Below are 20162 nucleotides of genomic sequence, written 5' to 3' on the forward strand. Positions count from 1 at the left end.
GCCTTTCCTGTTAGGAAAAATTCAGGCTAAACAAAAAAAATCCCTACTTATCTTAAATTCATGAATCCCTTTTTCATGTCTTTCATTGCCCTTGATTCCTTTTAATCGGATTTGCTTTGGGAAATACAAAGACTCTAGTATTTAACTGCAACAGTTGCTCAAGAATACCTATTTTTTCTGTCATGCTGTATGGAAAACAAAAGTGTTTATCATCTGAGAAATCAGTTGTGTTACAAAGCATGTGGGAAGTGCATCAGAGATAACAGATTCTTCCCCTCAGAACAAGAGAAAGTATGCTGAGAGTGGTTTAGTAGCCACTCTTTATAGGAATGTACAAATTTGCCAGCTACTCAGGCTGTTACATGATGGATATTTTAATACACTTGGGTCTCTCTTCCCAAGAGTATTTAAAAAATCCAAAAAACCCTCACATAAAGTGAATCCATTATTACAGGTAATTAATAGGGATACGTACCAAGTTTCCTGCTGCCCTGCTTCCTTCTCCTGCAGCCTGGTGCATCAGGGAGAAGAGGAGCCGCGTGGGGATCTCCCCACCTGCTGCTGCTTGTCCCGCACTGCCCTGGCAACCTGCCTCCTGAGCGCAGAGCTCGTAGCTTCTCCGTGTGGTCCCGCTGATCACAGCCACACTGGGTTGCGCTCGCCGGGCTGCAGAGCCTGGGGGAGGGAAGCAGTGTGAGCAGCAGCAACCAGCTGCCATTCCCTGCCACCGTGCTTCCCTCCCCCGGGCTCTGCGGCCCGGCAGGTGCAACACATGGCTGGGATCAGCGGGACTGCACAGAGAAGCTGTGAGCTCCGTGCTCCAAGCAGCAGCAGGTGCAGGGGGTGCGTTGCCAGGGCAGTGCCAGGTGAGCAGGTTCTCCGCACGGCCCTGCTGTTACCTGCTGCCCTGCTTCCCTGTCCCGGAGCCTCCACAGCCCGAGCAGCCCTTCCCTTCCATGGATGAGGCACCCGAGTCCCCGTCCCAGGTCCCAAGCACTGCCTGGCTGCACAGCAGCCCCAGCCCAGCCATGCCCAGCTCCCTCCCTACAAGGGTCTCAATCCCCCTCTTGCCCCCCACTTACCTGCCGGAGCTGCTCTCAAGGCTACCCGGGGCCACATGCGTGTGCTGTACGTGCATGTGGTCCACCATCTTGCCACCTTCCTTCCACTTCCTCCCAGCCCCCTGCAGGCTGGAACTCTGCCAGCCTGGCACAAAGCGAATTTTTCTCACACAGCAAATTTCTGGTGTAAATAATGTCTTGCATATAAGTGAAGTCACACAAAACAAATTTGCATAGAGAGACCCAACTGTATACAGTATTTATGTGCTGTTCAGCAACTCGCTGTTAATTAAGCTAAAATGGGATACTCATAAAAATATGTGAGAAATTGGTTAGAACTGTAATTTTGTCCTGTCTGTTTTACCATGGGATCTCATAAGGCTGTAACAACTGGGGCAGTGGTTCATAATTATACCACCTTGTACATTGATGATGCCTTTCATACAATGATCATAAAGCGTTTTCAATACAGTAATGAATATTACTTTAGAGTAATATTGTCCATGTTTCTCAGCTAGGTGACCTGAGAGAGTAAGCCAATGGTGGTCAAGGTGCCCTATGTTAAGTCAAGTCCAAAGTATGATATAGTGTCACTCCAGTGAACCACCACAATCACCCTGAGCGCAACACTGAATTCAGTACTACACTACTTACTCCCACTGGGCCAAGCCTTCAACCTAGCAATGTCCCCTGAGTGCTGCTCCTTTTCCAAGTGCTGTCTTGATCCCAGCCACCTCCCAAAGTGGTGCCCTGTGTCTTCCTGCAGGTGCTTCCTTTAACATGGCACCTGGGACTTGTATGTCAAACACACCAGCTGCCCGTGTCACTTGTGGCATGCATGTCATGGGTTGCAACCACTGGTTTAAGTAATTGGTCCAAGGTTGTGAAAAGAGTTAATCAAGGGGTGGGCAATTATTTCAGGTGGAGGACCGCTTAATGAGGTTTGGTGAGCTTTGGAGGGCTGCATGGGTAGCCCTGCCACTTGACAGTTGCCCTGCCTCCTGGTTGCCATCTTGGGACTGGATGTCCTACCCCTAACCCCTGACTTAGCCCCCGGAAGTCCCTCTCTTTGCCTTCCAGAAATACTCCTATTGGGAGTTGGGGGTTGCTACCTTAGAACCAGAGAAAAAAAAATCTTACACTAGAAGTCAAACACCTACTATAACGTATTTAAATTTTATTACAAAAATATTTTTGTCATAATTTGTATTTGCATATTATATATAGAGGTGATTGCATAATAACTCAAAAATAAATTCTTAGTTTTGTGTATTGTGTTGGGGGTGTGGCTGGGGGGGTGTATGTATATGGTGGGGGGGTGTGAGGGCATGTGGGGGGCATAAGGTATGTTGAGGGGTTGTGTATATGTGGCAGGTTGTAGGGTCAGGGTGTGGGTTTGTGGCACTTGTGGGATGTGAGGGAGGGTGTGAAGAACCCCACCCACCCTCCATGGAGCAGTGGGGGGTGGGGGGGAGCAGTGCTCGTGCCCGGTGCTGGTGCCCAGAGACCCGCAGCTCTGGCCAGCCCAGCGCTGCACATCCAGCCAGTGCAGCTCCCACTGGTCTGTCTATATCACCGGTGCAGCCCCCCACACTTGTGTGCCATGGGAGGGAAGCTTCATGTGCCAGAGCCAGCTGCCTTCCCTGCCCCCTGCCGCAGGACCAGCGTGGTGGAGTGTGGAGAAGTCAGGCAGCTCCAGCATGTGGGGTTTCCCTTCTGTGGCATGCGAGTGTTGGGGCTGCACATGCGCAACGGGGAGGACCGGCGATAGAGGCTGCTCAGCTGAGCTGCACCCCCTGCTGCAATGTGCAGTGCTGGTTGGAGCCACACATGTGGTGGCAATGCCTGCACTAGGCACCAGCGCCCTGAGTGCCCCCGCCTGCTGCCTCTGCAGCCTGCCAGGGCTGCATGCCATGGGGAGAGTGTGGGGAGGGGTCCCTACATCCCCCACTGTCCCTCACACCCCCACACTGCTGACCAAAGCTCCACACTGCTGCTGCCCCCCTGGGCACAGGCTCTGCATTACCCCTAGCCCCACACTTCATGCTCCCATCCAGCTGCAGCTCTGCCCTTGCCCCCACTGCTTCCCTACCTGCTGCCTGGAGCAAGCGGGACCCTGGGGGAATCGAGCAGGTCCCCGGCAGCTGCAGCAGCAGCAGTCCTGCCTGGAAGCTACATAGTGGCCAGGCTGGGGCCTTTCTGCCTTCAAGGGCAGGAGCAAGGCACAACAGGGTATGTTGGGGCATGAGTAAACATAGGTGCCTTTCTCCCACCCTTGTAGGCGGAAGGGCTGGGCAGGGTGCAGTTCACTGGAGGGCACTGCTGGCCAGATGTAAGTGCTTGTTGGGCCAGATCCGGCCCTCAGGCTGTATTTTGCCCTTCCCTGAGTTAATCGGAACCCCTATATTTTGACTTCCAGTACTTCCTCTTATGCTGTATCACAAACATGAGCCTCTGAGGTATTTTAAGTGAACAATTGCCATGGTACAATGGTAACAACATTAAAATGTGTGCATATGCTTGCACAGCATGCAAAGTGTGCTTCCTCCACAAAATCCATTATACTAAAACAACTAGCATTTGAGTTTTGTTTTGCTGTCCAAAATTTCTGCTTCATATTTAGATTTCACTTAAGGTGGGTTGTAATCTGAAATGTCTCATTATTGTGGCTGGGAGCTAATCCTTTGTTCAAGGAAATCTGTGTTTTTCTTCTGTTAGTATTTTCACTTCATTCAGTTTTTGGGACAATAAGAGATTGTGTTTTTGGCAGATTGACACATGGATCCTGCCAAATTAGAGCCTCTGGCGATTTGAACTGTTGCCTGCTCTGTTACTGAGAGAAGCCCACAAATAGTTTTTCTCTACAGTCTGTCTAAGACTAAAAACTTTATGTACACTTTGTCATTAGCATGTTACCAGGCTCTTGGGGCCTGATTGTGTATTTCCGTGGAACTGTTCAAGTTAGTAGTGGGTACTATGCCCACTTATATGTGTGCAGTCAACACTGCAGGGTACATTTATTCTATGTTTGGAGATGGGATTGCAGCATCATTAGGTACAGCTGAACTAGCTTTAATTTAACAGCATCAGGGGCTTCAGCATGGGCTAACCAATAGGGTTCTGTGTTTTCCATTTGCCACAGAAAAACAGGAGAAAAATGCAAGAAGCCAAAGGTTTTCCCTTGCAGGCTGGCAGAGTTCCAGCATGCAAAGAGCTACTTGGGGCTGGTGGAACGGGAGGGAGTGCAGTCAGGCAGGGGAAAAAAGCTGCATGCTGCATGTGACAGCCAGGCAGCATGGAAAAAAGCTCCCACAGCTCCCTGCAGGTAAATCTATGGGTGAAGCATGAGAAGTGCGGAGAGCATAGGTGAAGCATGGGGGCATGTGGAGGGATGTGCCCTCCCAGATTTTTGCATCCACAGTGGGCATGGGGCTGCAACCTGGCTGGACCAGCATGGATAGGAACCACCTCCACGGCCCAGCAGGTGGAATCTGGTGTGGCGGAGCAGAGTGGGGCAGCGAGACTCACTGCCACTGTCCCTACCAGGACCCCTGTGCCAGCCATGCTGCCAGCAACACGAGAAGTAACATACTTGGGTGGGCTGCACTGCCCTTACCTCCCGCCACCAGCCGCTTGTGCACCAAGCTACAACACTACCCTTCTGCCATGGCCTGGCTGCTGCTGCCACTCTCCTCAGGCCATGGCTCTACCCTGGAGGGGAGGTGGGGTGGGAGGCAGCGTGGGTGGCCTGAGAGGAGTGGTGGTGGCAGCGGTTGGGCCGTAGTGCTGGGTAGAGCCATGGTCCAGCATGTGAGTGGCTGGTAGTGGGAGGAGGGTAGGACAGTGCGGTCCTCTCCCCCATTCTGTTACTCCTTGTGCTCCTGGTGACATGGCTGGCATTGGGGGTCCAGATGGCAGCAGCAACAAGTCTTGCTTCCCCACTCTGCCCTCCTGCACTGGGTCCTACCTGCTGGGCCATAGAGGTAGCTCCTGCCTGTGCCAGTCAGGCCAGGCTGCAGCCCCATGCCTGCTGTGGGCACACAAATCTCAGGGGACAAGTGTCTCCCACCCCACACACCTACATCCTGTCTCATGTAGTGTGGGGATGGGAGTTGGGGGGCAGCAGGTTTGGAGTGAAGGGCACCTGCAAGATCCGGAGGAGCCATGGGTTGGGTGTGTGGGTTGGGAGCAAGGGGCACCAGCAGTGCTTGTGGGGCAGGGAGGCTGTGGGTTGGGAGCGAGGGACATTGCCAGCGCTGGTTGGGGGCTGTGGCTAGGACATGAGGGGCATCGCAGGGCCCTGGCTCGGGAGCGAAGGGTACTGGCAGGGCTGGAGGGGACTGTGGCTTGGGAGTGAGGGGCAACAGCATGGGCAGGGACAGGGTACTGGTATATCAGGGCTGCGCAGAGCTGCAAAGCAGCAGGGGAGACAGCCACATCTGGACCTGCATCCTGGTGAGCAAAGGGGGCAGGGTGAGCTCTGATTTTTTTCAATGATAAAAAACCCTAAAACCAGATGCCAAAATATATAGGTATTTAGAATTTATTTTAATATAGTGATTGAGGCACTGGTAGGCTTTCAAATTTTAAATATATAAATAAAACATTGTGTTCAACTGATACCTAAATATATAGTGGTGTTTAATTTTAATTTCAGAAAAATGTGGATTTTGGGGGTTTTAATTAGAGAATTTTGTGGGACCCCCTGCCTTAAAAAAAATTATCAGAGAATTTTGGATTTTTAACCAGAGAAAACTAGGATCCCTGTGTAATGATTAAATGATTGCTGATAGGCTTTGATAGTCGGTAGGCCACTTTATGTTGCAGTTGTTACCCTCTCCCAACTTGCAGTTTAGACATACCATTAGTTTGTAATGCTAATGCATTAATGTATTCATATGAGCCAGAGATTTGGTTTATGTTATATTGTTGTGTTTCCTTTCCATTGCAGATTAAATGAATTTAGAGAAATGCAAGGCAGTAGAAAGTGAAACTCCTTCTGTGTGGTGCTACCTATGTTTATATTCTGTGCTGAACAAGACTAGTACTTGTGCCTGAGGGCTCCAGCTACATCAAAGGTTTTTGTGGGGCTAAATACAGTGTCTTGCATCAGCAGTTTGGAAGTCCCAGTGCCAAAATGTATTACCTTTAATGATAGATTAGGAGCAGTATTGTTCATGCAATATCTAGAACTCGAGATGTCGGCTTTACTGTATTGCGGATGATGATAAAAGTATTATCTTAGAGCAAAAACAAATTGAGGTGAAAAGATGGATGAAATAAGGAGGGGAGAATTAATATATGGATGTGGGGGTAACAGAAATTTGCTTAGCTCCCCCAACTCAACTTGAAATCTACATGTATTTTAATGTAAATCTTTTGTAAAGGCTTCCTAGGATTTTATTTTACTCCCAAGGAAGATCTGTGTGTAATGCACTATTGTTAAAGTTTTGGAAAGCCCTCCTTCAAACAAAATATTTAAATCATTGGGAACTACTAACTTGTTAGACTGTGGAACAGGAGGAGGAAGGAAGAACTAAATGATTCAGTGCTTCTGCAAACATCTTGCATGTGGGACATGAATAATAACTGCAGCCGAGGGACAAAATCTTACAGGCTTCTTATGCCCTGAGATAAAGCTTTACTTACAGAGACCACATAGGATTGGGATCCCTTTTCCCAGTGGTAAACAGTTAATGTACGAACTCAGTGGGAGCCAACCTTTCTGAAAGGCATGCCAAAAATTAGCCCTGTGCCATCCCCAAATGCTACTTTGATGCCTTTCCTCTACCCAATCCACAGCTCTGCTTTCTGTTCCCACACTGACCTGCTGCTGTTTTCTGTTCCCTTTCCTGTGCTCCCTGCCCAGTTTGCTGCTTTGATTTCTGCTTCTTGCTGTATCTGCTGCTCTTCTGTTTGTCTTCCTGGTCTGCCATGAGCCACACAGGCCACCTGTGCCACTTGTGGAACCCATGCTGTGTACTAATTAATGTTCTGTGGTGCCTGTCTTCTGAGCACAAAACTTCCTTTTAAAATTAAAGAAATTGAAAATAGAAAAATTGGGATGAGGTATTACACTTAACCATCAAATAACTGGTTTGAACACTTTCCTTTGTGTTTAATGTATTTGCATAACATAGACAGAAATGTTTTTATGCATAAGGCTGTGATGGTTTAATTATAAAGAAATAAAGAAACCCCTATTCTTTCAGTTAAGTTATTTTTACTTCCATAGTTTATAATAGAACCATATCATCAGAGAAATTCCATCCCTCCCCCCTACACACATGTACATGTATAAGTAATTGAATATTAAATAATGAAATAGCATTTAGAACGAAGCAAGAATGAACATGAACTGTAATAGAACTTCCCTAGTTTGACCAGCGCCTAAGAAATTGGTTGTGGATTACCAGATTTTGTCAAATTTGTGAAAAGGAGACAAGATTTAAAAAAAAAAAAATACAGTTTAATTTGAAATGAAAATGAGCTGCAAATGTTTAGGTGGTCATAGAGAAATGACCATGGAGTGTGAGGGCAATGTACTGTGTGGATAGGTAACTGACCATACCATGGTGATGGATATAGTATAAGAAACTAAAAATAGTGGAAAATCCTGATTTATTGATGGTTCTTATTAGCTAAGGAAGCTTTTATTTGCCAATTTTTACTCTGCAGATGCCTAGACTATATAACTTGACATATAAACATTTATAAGTGGGACACGTTCTAAGAATATATTATATCATAGCAATGAGTCTTGTAATAACTTCCCTTAGGTCTGCCCCTGCCATTCATTTTTTGCTGAAAGTGAGAAGGCATTCTTTGTTTGCATAAGGTATAGGGGTATAGATTTTTTAAAATATAAATTGGTTAAATTCTATTTGTTTGTTCGTAAGAACTGCTGCACTTCAAACATTGTAGCTTGAGGAAGGTGAAACATTGCTAACCACATTAATAAGTGGTCTAAGAAATAAGTGGACTTAAGAAATAATATGAAGTAGTTGACAATCTTCAGAAAGGGGAAAAAAAGGTAAAATATTTGCTTAGAGGTCAAAGCAATGTCAAAATAAATTGTAGGTAATAGACTGTGCATCTCACTAAGGAATTTAACATTGGTCTCCATTTAATAGCAAGTTCTGCATTAAAATATTATTTTTCAGCATCTAAAGTAGTTAGCCTTTGTGGGGTCCATCTTCTTTCACCAATTTAAGTAAAGCAGCTTTCAGTATGCTTGCCGGTTATCTAAAAGTGATGCGTCTTCAAATAGAAATAGTACTAGGGAATTAATGAAAGTACTGACAAACTGCATGGATAAGAGAAACAATTTCTATCTGTTTTACAAATTATGCTTGCTCTTGTTCATGAATCTCATTAATATATCTATTCCACAGAGATTCAAGGTTATTGGGGTTCTGCTTCCTTGTCCTGTTGATCAGAATGCATTCTTATGAATTATAGTTAAGGTTGGCTTAATACCATTTTAATTAGAGGTGCACCAATATATTGAATTGCATATAGAGGTGCACCAATAAAAATAAATTAACATTATTGGCTATCGCCTTTTTTTGGCCGGTGTAGCTGGTAACGTCACTAATAAATATAATATGCCTTCTGTCTGGGGCCCCCAGACACTGCATACATCCGCACAGCCACATGCATACACATGGAATGCAGCCAGGCAGCGTGGAAAGCAGTGCCCTGCAAATAAGTCTGTGGAGGGGAAGAGGCGTGCAGGAGGAAAGGAGTGAGGTGGGGGCAGATCAAGGCCCCCATGATAAGGGAGGGAGTGGGACAGGGGCTGGGGGTGCTGCTCAGCCACGGTGGTGAATGGGACCTGGAGCCGGGGCAAGGAGTGGTACAGAGCTGTGGGCAGCTCATCCAGGAGCAGGAGACATGCGGCCAGCGCTCAACTCCCAGGGCAAAGGCAGCAGAACGGAGAACCCCAAGCTCACAGTGGGCAGCCTACCTGCACCATCACCCTGCTCTGCTCCTAAAAGCATCCCCATACTCATTTGACAAGCCTTAGTTCAAGCACACCTGCCATCATTTTTAAGCACCGGGACGCTGATCACCTGGATGAGCTGCCCTGGCCCCGGGGTCCCATTTACCACCCTGATTGGGCAGCGCCCTCAGCCCCTGCCCCACTCCTTTCCTTACCATGGGGGGCCTTGATCTGCACCTCACCCCTTCCCACCCCCACTCCCCTTCCCCTCCAGAGACTTACCTGTAGGACGCTGCTCTTCATGCTGCCCAGCTATGTTCCTGTAAATTAGTTATTGGATTGGTATTGGCTGATATGCCTGGTGAATAATTGGCTATCTGTATCAGCCAAGAAAATCTTTATCGGTGCACTCCTAATTTTAATCAGTTATTTGAGATTGCCACCCAGCTGACAGGGGACCTTCCTATAATTAAAATTGTAAAAAAGTATTCAGCTTGCTTGCAAGTTTTCATAGACACCCAACCTGGTTGGGTTATACTTATTGGCAGCCAAAATATGAAATACTCCACTGCATTTTGGAAGTGGTGTCAATGAACTGAAAGGATAGGAATATTATTCTGCCTGTCAATCTAGGGAACTAGAATTCTGCCTCCAATTACCTAGTGCACTGTGTGATCAGAGATCTTCCTTTTTAGAAACAATTTGCACTAACCCTAAATTCCTAACAGGAAGAATTGACAACCTCAGATACAATTTATGAACCAATAATCTGCCCATTTAAAGGGCAAGTCTATATATATTCCCTTATGTAATTTTAGAGAAAGATCAACTGCTCATAAATTTAACTTTTTTTTTTTTCCTAAGTTCAGCCTCAGCATTTTATTGTGTAATCCTGACATATTCTGGTATTCCCATTGGCTGCACTGGGAATACTTACGTATGAGTACAGACTATTCATGTATATTGTTGGCTATTTAAATGACTGGGCCTGATGTCCCAAACAGCTTCATAGCATTAAATAATAGTCTGTTCTGCTTGCTTGCAATGTCATTCAATGAAACACTGCTTCTTACTTCCTCATGTCCTTTCTGCCAGATCTAATTATTTTAGGTCTGCATGTATCTCATGATGCCTTACCTCCACAGGATTTGTCTTGTGAACCTCTCAACATACTTTTTCAAGACATCTTGTAACCTCTCACTCTTTAAATTTTTCAGTCCTGTGGAAGGGGGAAGGAATCATTTCTTCTACAGGATATAAAGTTAACTTAGGAGAAAAGAGTAAGGGGTTTTATCAAAGCTTTTATAAGAGAACTCTTAAACAGCAGGTCAGCCAGAAATAATACTATGCTTCAAAGTATTGTAAGAGTATTTTTGGAAAGCTTTCTGAAGAGTATGGAAACAAATGTATTGGGTCTTTTCAACATTTTGTTTTAGGATTTTGTTCTTTTTTGTTTTTTTGGGTTTTTTTAAGATTTCTCAAAATGAAGATAAGACTCACTCCACAGAAGACCTAAGCAGTTTCACAACCCAGGAGGAGTTAAAAAAGGCTAGCAGTCTTCCAAGTTTGGCTTCTGACAACAAAGCAGATAAAGACAAGCAACTCAAAGATGGATTTTTTCAGTTCCTCGGAAGTTTTTTCAATATTGGCTCAAAATCTTCTTGGGGAGAATCAAAACGGTCTACACCCCAAGATGGATGCTCCAAATCTGAGAAAGATTTAAAGAAGCCCACTGCTTTTCAGGAAGATAGGCACACACAGACTCTGAAAACTGAAGCACCTGTCAGCTCTGCTGGAGTAAAAGAGGTAGCAGTAACTAAAGAGGAGATTGGTTTGGCTAATACCAAAGAAGATGAATTGCAGGATTTACAAGTAGAGCATGAACAGTCTTATGATGTACTAAGGTAGGTTTTTAAAATAATATTAAGTGTCTAATTGTGGGGGGTGGAGGTGTATGTGTGATGTGATGTGCCTGCTGATCTTCATTTCAGCATCCACTCTTTGCCACTGTGTGACACGGGATACTGGGCAAGATGGGTGTATGGTCTGACCCAGTAAGTGTCTGTTCTTGCATTCATTCTAAAGGATGATTTGGAGTGGTCACTGGAATTTTAACCAGAATACTATTCTGGGGCCATGACTAGTTTGAGGGAGAAGCTAGCCAGAACCCATAGAGAAAGTTGTGGAGTTTTGGCCTTTAGCTGACAACTCTGACTTCTTGAGTTCTCCTTGGAAAAGTGAGGCACAGCTTACTGAGCCAAGAGAAATTGGGAGGAGACATTCTCTGAGCACTGAGACAAAAAGATAACAGCAGGAAGGAACAGATATGCCTAAAACACACTCAGTATTACATGACTGTAGAAAAAGCAAAGGATGAATTTATTTCCATCAGTATTATTATAGTCTAAATAAAACCTAGGATTTTGGCGGGTGCATTTAATCTTATATTAATTCTGTATGTATGTGTGTATATTTACTTGTTCTGCAGATAAGTTTTTATACATTTTAATATTTTCCTTAACCCATTTGACTTAAAAGTACTGCTTATACTAAGTTGTGTTTCCCTTAACCCGAAAACTGTTCTATAATCATAAAGGATTTATACTAAACAGATAATTAGTAGAGCTGCACCAGTACATTGGTCCATATTGTATTGGCACCGATAAAAGGAAAATTGACATTATCAGCAATCAGCTATTTTGGCTGATGTGGCAGATTAATGTCACAGATAATCGCTGCATGTATGCAGGCGGCCAGGAATGCAGCCAGGCAACTTTGAGACCAGCATCTGGCTGGTAAGTCTGCTGGGGGGAAGGGTAATGGGGGTGGGGAAGATTGAGGTCCACAGTGAGGAAGGGAGTGGAGCTGGAACAGGGGCAGGGACAGGCGCTACCCAGCTGGGGCAGAATGACTGGGGCACAGGACAGAGCCATGGGCAACTTGTCCAGGGGGCAGGGAGGGGGATGGCTCCAGCTGTTGTATGCACCCCTGGGGCAGGCATGAGGGGCATGTGCCCTTCAAATTTGTATGCAATGCAAGGGTGGGCTGCCCCCTGCAGGTTTGAGGGCTGTGCTGGCCTCTTTCTGGCTGGGCTGGGGCTGCACTTTGGGCGGGCAGGAGTTGGGGGACAGCACCCTGTGGGGTGGCTACGGCAAATATTGGGCTGGCTGTAGCCCACCTTGTACCCCCCCAACCAGCACTGCCACTGCCTGCCCCAAGTGCATCCCCAGCCCATCCCCCACCACTGGGAAGAGGCTACAGTGGGCAGTGCACCCTTGCCCTGTGCACAAATCTGGGGGACACATGCCCCCCATGCCTCCCCTGGGGTGCACACAGCATGGGGAGCCCTCTGCACCTCCCTTCTCCCCCCCTCTCTCCCATGTCTCCCAGACTGGTCTCCCTTGCAGCTCAGTCCCCTGCCCTGCCCTGCCTTGGCTGGGCTGCACCTGCCCCAGCCCTACTCCCTCCCTCACCAAGGGGGCTTCGATCTGCCCCCCATGCCCCTTCCCCTCCACAGACTTACCAGCTGGACACTGGTTTCTAAGCTACTGGGCTGCATATCAGCAGTTGGATCAGTATTGGCCAATAAGGCTGATTAATAATTGGCCATCGGTATTGGACAAAAAAACTTTATCGGTGCAGCCCTAATAATTAGCCTAAATTTGTTATAATCTTACCAGTTCTATTGTCGATGACATCTGTCCATCTGTCCTTCCATCCTTCCTAAAATGTATCTTAGAAATTGTTTCATGGATTGCTATGAAGCAGTTTGTAATGGGATGTGTTTGTGTGCATGCACAAACAATAGAAGGAGGGATATATATGCATAAAACAGTTATTTAAGTCTCAAGTCTTGGGTTGAATCTAGCATGTGAAATTGTCATGTGAAAGTGACTCTGTATGTGATCTAAACCCTAGAATTTATAAGACTTTCCCAGTATCTCTCTGCACAATTACCTTAAAGGTTGACCCTATTAGAATAGACTGGGATCTTACAACTTTCTTTTTGTCAGTAAAGTAAGGAGGAGAACAGCACACAGGATTTAAGAACGGGATATAAGAAGGATATAAAAGTAGATTCTCTTGCAACAAGTTGTATTTACTTATTGAATGCAGTGTTTCAGTGCCACTTGGGAAATCAGGATTCTTTTCAATAACATTTTAACACCTGCTTAAAAAACTTCTTCCCAGTTAAAACCGGGCCTGGGGATACTTCTCCTTGCTACTTGTCAGTAGTTTTGACAGATGGTCATCCAATTCATTTCAAAGGCTGAGAATTTCACATCTGTGCCAAATACCTTATTTTCTTGCATGCTACACACACCTTCCCACTTCCCCCCCCGCAAAAAACAAAGACAAACATCTGCTGCCAGTTGGAGTGTGCATTATATGCAATGAAATATGACAAGAGCAATTTCTGCGCTTTACCAAAGAAAGTAAAAGTGAAGTCTGTACATAATCCATAAAGACCAGAACAGTGAGCAGATTTAGCTCCCTACATGTCTGCTACTTAGTTAATAAGGCTTTTACTAAAGTTCTTTTGTTTTGTTTTTTCTCCTTTCATTCTGCTTTTCAAAAACACGATGCATGTCTTATTCCAGGGCATACTGTGTGAGAGAAAATATGGCATCTTTGGGCACATCCCCATGAGCACACATGTACATTTCCCTGGAGACATCTGGCAGCAGCACCTAGTTGTGCCACTGTTAGTTGTCCTCAGAGAATGCCCCTGCACATACTCTTGTGTGTGTGGCAAGTTGCCCTGAGCTGGGTACAGGAAGCTGGGTCCACCTAGGCTGGCCCCAACAACCTTTTCCAGGGTTGTGGGGGCCTCCCAGGGCAGCAGCAGTGGCAATCCAGAGAGGCAGAGCCTGGCTGGCAGCTAGAGCATGGGTCTGGCCGGCCAGGCTCTGGTTTTGGGTGGTATGCACTCTAACCACTTGCTCTGCGCCACCCTTTTTTGTTCTGTTTTTTTTTTTTTTTCTTTTTTGGATACTAGGAGTTCCCAGTATCTAATTTTGCCTCTGCACTGCAAATCTGCAGTTTGGCAAACCTATTCACGTGTGTTGTGTGTGTTTTGCGGCACCTCAAAAGCCTTTGAGGCGTCACAAAGCACACTTTCCCACTCATGGAGACGTGGCCTCTGTGTTTGAGACTGAAATTTTGGTGGTCAAGTCTTCAAAAAATGTACTTGACACCCACTAGTCTGAGGGATGAGCAAACTACAAATATGAAAAATGCCTGCACTTACAGCACCACAAGACCGCACCCTCTGCAATTTGAAGAATAACAGTTGTGCATTCTTTGAAGTATTTTTTTTATTTAATTATAACGTGGTCAACCAGCTTTTATTACAGACTGACTTTGTGGTAGCACACAAAATGTGCCAGACACTTTCTATTGAGGGGAAAAAAAAGACTCAACCCAGGGCTGGAGAAGCATATAATTATCTATTTAATACACATCATAAACCTAAACTTTGTGTGTGTACATGTGTGTGTGTGTGTGTGTGTATTGTAATTAATGGGACAGCCTCATCCTGGAGGGCTGTCTCCAGTGGTGTCCCACAGGGATCGGTGCTTGGACCTGTGAATTTTAACATAATGAATTGGATGAGGGGGTGGAATGCTCTCTGATTAAATTTGTGGACAATACCAAGCTGTGAGGAAATGCAGGACACCAGGGGATAGGGTAAGGATCCAGGACGACCTTGACAGACAGGTTCTATGGACAGATCAGAATCGGATGAAGTTCAACAGGGAATTGCTGGGTCCTTCATCTGGGTAGAAAGAATCTTCATCACAACTACACGATAGGTGGCAGCCCACTGGCTGGCACAGCATCTGACTGGGACCTGGGGGTCACAGTTGACCAGGAGATGAACATGAGACAACAGTGAAAGGAAGTCGCCAGCAGGGCAAATTGTACTCTGGTATGTATCAACCGATGTGTTGCCAACAGATCCAGTGAGGTGCTTCTCCCTCTACTCAGTGTTGGTGAGGCCACAGCTGGAGTACTGTGTCCAGTTTTGGCCACTGCATTTCAAGAAGGATTCAGATAAACTTGAGAGGGTGCAGAAAAGGGCCACCTACATAATTAGGGGCCTGGAGGATAGGCCCTATGAGGAGAGACTCTGGGAGTTGGTCTTGTTCAGTCTGGATAAGAGGAGGCTGAGAGGTGACTTGATAGCCACCTACAAGTATGTCAGGGGGGAACACCAAGATCTGGAGGAGCAACTCTTCAGGAAGGCACCCCTGGAGAGGATGAGGACCATTGGTCACAAACTAATAGAGGGAAGATTTAGGCTGGACATAAGGAAGAACTTCTTCTCTCTAAGGGTAACAAGAACCTGGAACATACTCCCAGCAGAGGTGGTGCAGTTGCCATCCTTGGAGGTGTTCAAGAGGAGGCTGGATAAGCACCTTGTTGAGCTAGTTTTTGCTCATTAACCTCTTGCCTATGGCAGGGGACTGGACTCAATGATCTAACAGGTCTCTTCCAGTCCATTGAGTCTGTTTGTCTGTCTGTCTGTCTAACTTGCTTTCTCTGTTGTGCAGCAAGCCTTGGAAATATCTGCATATGTTGTTTGATTGCTGTTTGTGTAGTTAAAGAACAGTTGTATTACCAGACTTGGTTACTATATCTCTTTTGCTGCTGTTAATCTTTAGTTCCATTTTATTTCCTGTTTCTATTGAGATTGCCCTTTAAGCCCACAATCAGGCTGGGTCCCATGATACTAGATACAGTACAAAAATAATAATAATGTACAACCCTGCCCCAGAAAGCTTATTGTAAAAAAAGTGGAAATGAATGTGTCCCTTGCCTTACTGACCTTATTCCACTTTAATACTTCATGGTGTACCTTTCCCTGCTTGTTCTTCAGTGTTTCCTCTCCTCCCCCCCCCCCCCCCCCCCCCCAATCATCCACTTTCCTTTTGTCTACATTGTGTTCTTAGCCTCCTCCCATGGATATTATTACCCTCATACTTTTTCCCAAAAAAATCAATCTGTTCTCTACTCTTATTCATCTGTTTCTCTCTTGCCCGTTCACACTGCCACCTTCTCATGTGCCTCACAAATGAACCTTGGAAATTTAACCAGGTATTGAATGACCAGTGGACTAAACACAAAACTCATGGAGGATGCTAAAGTAGAGTAGATGGGAGGAAGCTCTTGTTCAGTAGCAAGATGTGAGAAGCCAACCTTCCTCCTTTCTACTTTCCGTTTTTTTCTTCCTCCTGGGGGCTGCATCGAGGATTTCTACTTCTCTGCCACTTCCATGCCTCCAACTTTCTGGGTTCTTTGAGGCAGAGGTGTCTGGCTGTGTCTACAGTGCAGTCAGGAATTGCAGTGGCAGCACATGCAGGTAGACTTGAGCCAGTTTGGTTAACTGTAGCAGGGAAACCACAGCAGCAAAGACTTCAGGTTGTACAAGTTCACCTGGGATCCTGGCTGCCTACTCAGACAACTAACCCATGCTGAAACCCAGGCTGCCACAGCTACCTTATTATTACTGGTTCCCAAGGCAGCTAAGGTATGTGTACATACACTACAATTGTACCTCTGATTACAGTGGAAGCATAGCTCCAACAGGCTCAGTATCTACTTTTCTGAGATTTTCTGATATCCCTTTTGCAGATTCTCACAGTTCTGAACAGAAATGATGAAAACTGGCATTTTGCACACTGCAGCTTGTGCAGGCTCTGAGCCATAGTGCCTGATGTGGTGGAGCATTTGAGGAAAGACCCCTCCATTAGTCTGTTTGATTTCTATTTAGAGGGTTTTCTCCAAAACTACAAGGACTAGCAACTTTTTTTGATGAAAGCTTAGACTACTCAGGGTGGTGCTATTTGCTTAGGAAAACTTTCAGCTTGCTGTGAGTGGATATTTTCAAGCCCTATTGTGGAAAATTCAAAGCTGCAGTATGCCCACAGTCAGTCTTGCTGCTTAATCTAGCCCTAAATCAGAGGTTACCAAAGTGCGGCCTGCAAGCCCATTTGATCCACCCCACCACCCAGGACAGCCCCTTTGAAATGACTGCCCCTTACTTGTCTTCTGAACTAATTATCGTGGAAATGTCTGCGGATGTTTAATTGTCAGTCACCTTCATCCTATATTATTGGTTCTGGAGATGACCATATATAGCGTGAATTTTTTATTGGAAACTAAAGTTCCTTTCTAATAAAAATAAGTTTTTTGTTTGTGGCTGTAGTACAATTGCCTACTTAATTTTTGTTGTGACCTAGTTGTGGAAAATGAAGTACCTTTGCCCTACTCCACCCTTGGTTGCTGAGTACAGTAAAAACATTAGAGGTGTTGTGTAACTTGCTTCTTATGTAATTTTTTTTCTACCTACCCACAGAACTTGAGTTTCTAACTTGCACAGATAATTTTTATGGTTTGAAAAAAGGCTTGGTGACCTTATATGAGATGCTTGTGTGTGATGTATGATATGCACACCTTACTAGTTTTGTTTTATATTTTCTTTACGAGAAAGTTGCAGTGTTATGACTAAAGAGTTTCTTTCTTGTTTTTTAAAACAAATATATGAAACTCTTGCAGACTTTTTGTAGAAACCCTTATTTTTGCTTAAACATTTCAAAATTTTATCTTTTAATTGGATATCAAAGTAAGCTAATAAAAGTAAGAATGCTGAAACTTAGCCACAGTGGAAACCTAAATTGTTATAAAACAATTTAAGATTAATCAGATCATCTTTTCTGTTATGTAAAGTCTTATTAAGCATGTAACTTCTTGCTATAATGTAACACTACAGAAACTTCCTACAAGTATAAAATAATTCCTCCAACTTGAAACAGTACTGGGTTCTTCACTGTAAACATTAATTAATGGATCTGTTTTGATGTCATTGCAGTTGCCCTGCCAAAATGGCACTGTAAAAGATACTGAATGAGTAATTTAAAGCATGGGACCATGTCCAGATGTGCAGGCATGTACAGTTGTGGTGCCATAAACCTTTTTGTAGCACCACAGATCACAAGTGTGGAAAGTTAAAATTTGCCCTGTGCTGCAAATCTGCAGCATGCGGGCAAAATTTGCTACCTGGATTTCCCTACACACAGGGTGTGGGTTTTGGGAATTTAGCAAGGGAGAGGGTGATAATATTAATTGCCACTGCTTCCCAGCTGCCAAATTTCCTGACTTGTGAGGACCCCTTGGGCCAGTTGAGGTGGCTCTGTGAGGGCCAGAAGTAAAGCACCCATGGTTTAAAACAGGGGTGAGCAAAATACGGCCTGTGGGCTAGATCCAGCCCACCAGACCATTCTATCTGGCCCATGGGGCCCCTAAAAATTTAGAAAATATTTATCTGCTGGGGAGCATGCAGGGGACCCCCACCCCCTGGCTCAGCAACTGGTGCCTCCTGGGTCGGGGGGGGGGGCACTCAGGATCCCTCTGCAGCTGATTGCCAAGCCAAGGAGGCACGGTGGGGAGGTCACCCACATGCTCAGCGGCTGACCCAGAAGTGGACTGCAAGTACTTCTGGTCCACTTCTGGGTTTGCCCCCAAACACGTGGTGGGGGGGCCGACACTCCTGTGGGATGCTCCATCTGCCGCAGCATCACAGTGTTCATGAGCCATGCCTGGTACTTTGAGGTATGTAGAAAAAACATTTAAAGCGGCGTCTATGGCCGAATCACCGATTCTCTGAATCGGCATCAAATCTGCAGATTCGGATTTGGCCGAATTGAATTGGGACAGTGATCCAAATCAACTAATTGAATCATTGTCCCCAATGCGGGACAAAGCTCTCGCTCGCTCGCTCATTGGTCTAGGAGTGTGGTTCTTGCTTTAGGCTCTGAGAAGTCCAGAGTTCTAATAAAAGGTAAGTCTATTTTTTTTTCCACCTATCATTATGAGATCTTCCAAGACAACAGTTTTCCTCTGGAAAGGCAAATGAATAAAAACCAGTGTCGCAGTTTGGGGAAGAGAAAAGAAAAATACAGGGCTTAGATGGGATTTGAACCAAAGACCTCTTGCACTCAAAGCAAAAAAAAAATCACCACCTCTAGACTACAAAGAAATCTTGTCCATTCTAGCCCACAAAAGTCTGATCTGGCACAAGGGGAATCAGTGGTACAGAACTGCTGCTGTGTTGCCTATCCCAGCCCTACCCCCACTCCCACTTCCACCTCCTATATCATTATCCTCTGTTGCAGAGCCCACTGTTCCACCACATCTGTACTTCCCTTGTGCAGTACAAGCAGCTGGCTGCTCTGGGTTGATCCAGCCTGCACCAGCAAAAGGTTGCTAACTGCCTCCCTAGATCAATGGTGGCTATTCTACAGCAAACATGCCACAAGTGGCATGAACAACCAGTGTGTTTGGCGTGAGAGCTCCAGGTGGTATGTTAAAGGAGGCACCAGTGATGAGAGTTGGGCTGGTACTTGGTGGGGATCAGAGCTGCAATAGGCGAGGGGTCTAGGACTCAAGGGTTTATGCTGGCTAAAGGGTTTGGCCCTATGGGAGCTGCAGGGATAGGTGCTGCTGGAAGCAGTGTTGCCACATTCCACTGGCAACAGGATTTTGCAGCCCCCCTTATCCTAGGACAAGGAGAAGATTTTAAAATAGATTAAAATAAGTCTGCTGTGGTCTTGAGAGAGAGAGTCAGAATGAGAGGCCAAGGTGGCCAGGGATGCCAAGTTTAGATAAGGGGTGCTCATCCTGTAGCCCGTAGGCCAAATGTGGCCTATGGATGGCCCACGGGGGCCCCCGCAGGTCACAAAAATTTGTTAGCAGGGAGCAGTAGCCATTAATATTGTCACCTTTCCCCACTACCAAATTCCTATACCCTCTCTCCTCCCACAGCCAGATCAGAGCTGGGCCATGCCCATTCTTCCCACGCAGCTGGGTTGGGGCCAGGCCATGCCCTCTACTCCCTACATGGCTGACTCAGGACCAGGGTATGCCCCATTCCCCCTGCACAACTGAACTGGGGCTAGGCCATTATCCCTTCTCTCTGCCCAGTTGAATCGGGGCCAAGCCAAGCCATGCCCCCTTCGCTCCTTATGGCTGGATTAGAATCCGGGTGTCCCTCACTTCCTCCACCCAGCCAGGCTGGTGGTGCTAGCCCCAGGTGTTGGATCAGGGCCACTGCTGGATCCAGCCCACAGAGGGGCTGGGCACTGCCTATCTGG

At 45.9% G+C, this 20162-nt stretch overlaps 1 protein-coding gene across 1 annotated transcript in view; it reads left to right on the forward strand.

Moving 5' to 3' along the window:
- The window catches only part of CRYBG3 (crystallin beta-gamma domain containing 3), a 155092-nt gene that overhangs the window by 28746 nt on the left and 106184 nt on the right, over positions 1-20162 (forward strand). Inside the window, exon 3 of the mRNA XM_059720590.1 lies at positions 10480-10910. Within this exon, the coding sequence (XP_059576573.1) occupies positions 10480-10910 (431 nt within the window). The remainder of the gene's footprint in view (positions 1-10479; positions 10911-20162) is intronic.

This window comes from Alligator mississippiensis, chromosome 1 (genome assembly GCF_030867095.1).
Source record: "Alligator mississippiensis isolate rAllMis1 chromosome 1, rAllMis1, whole genome shotgun sequence".
Classification (NCBI taxonomy): Eukaryota; Metazoa; Chordata; order Crocodylia; family Alligatoridae; genus Alligator; species Alligator mississippiensis.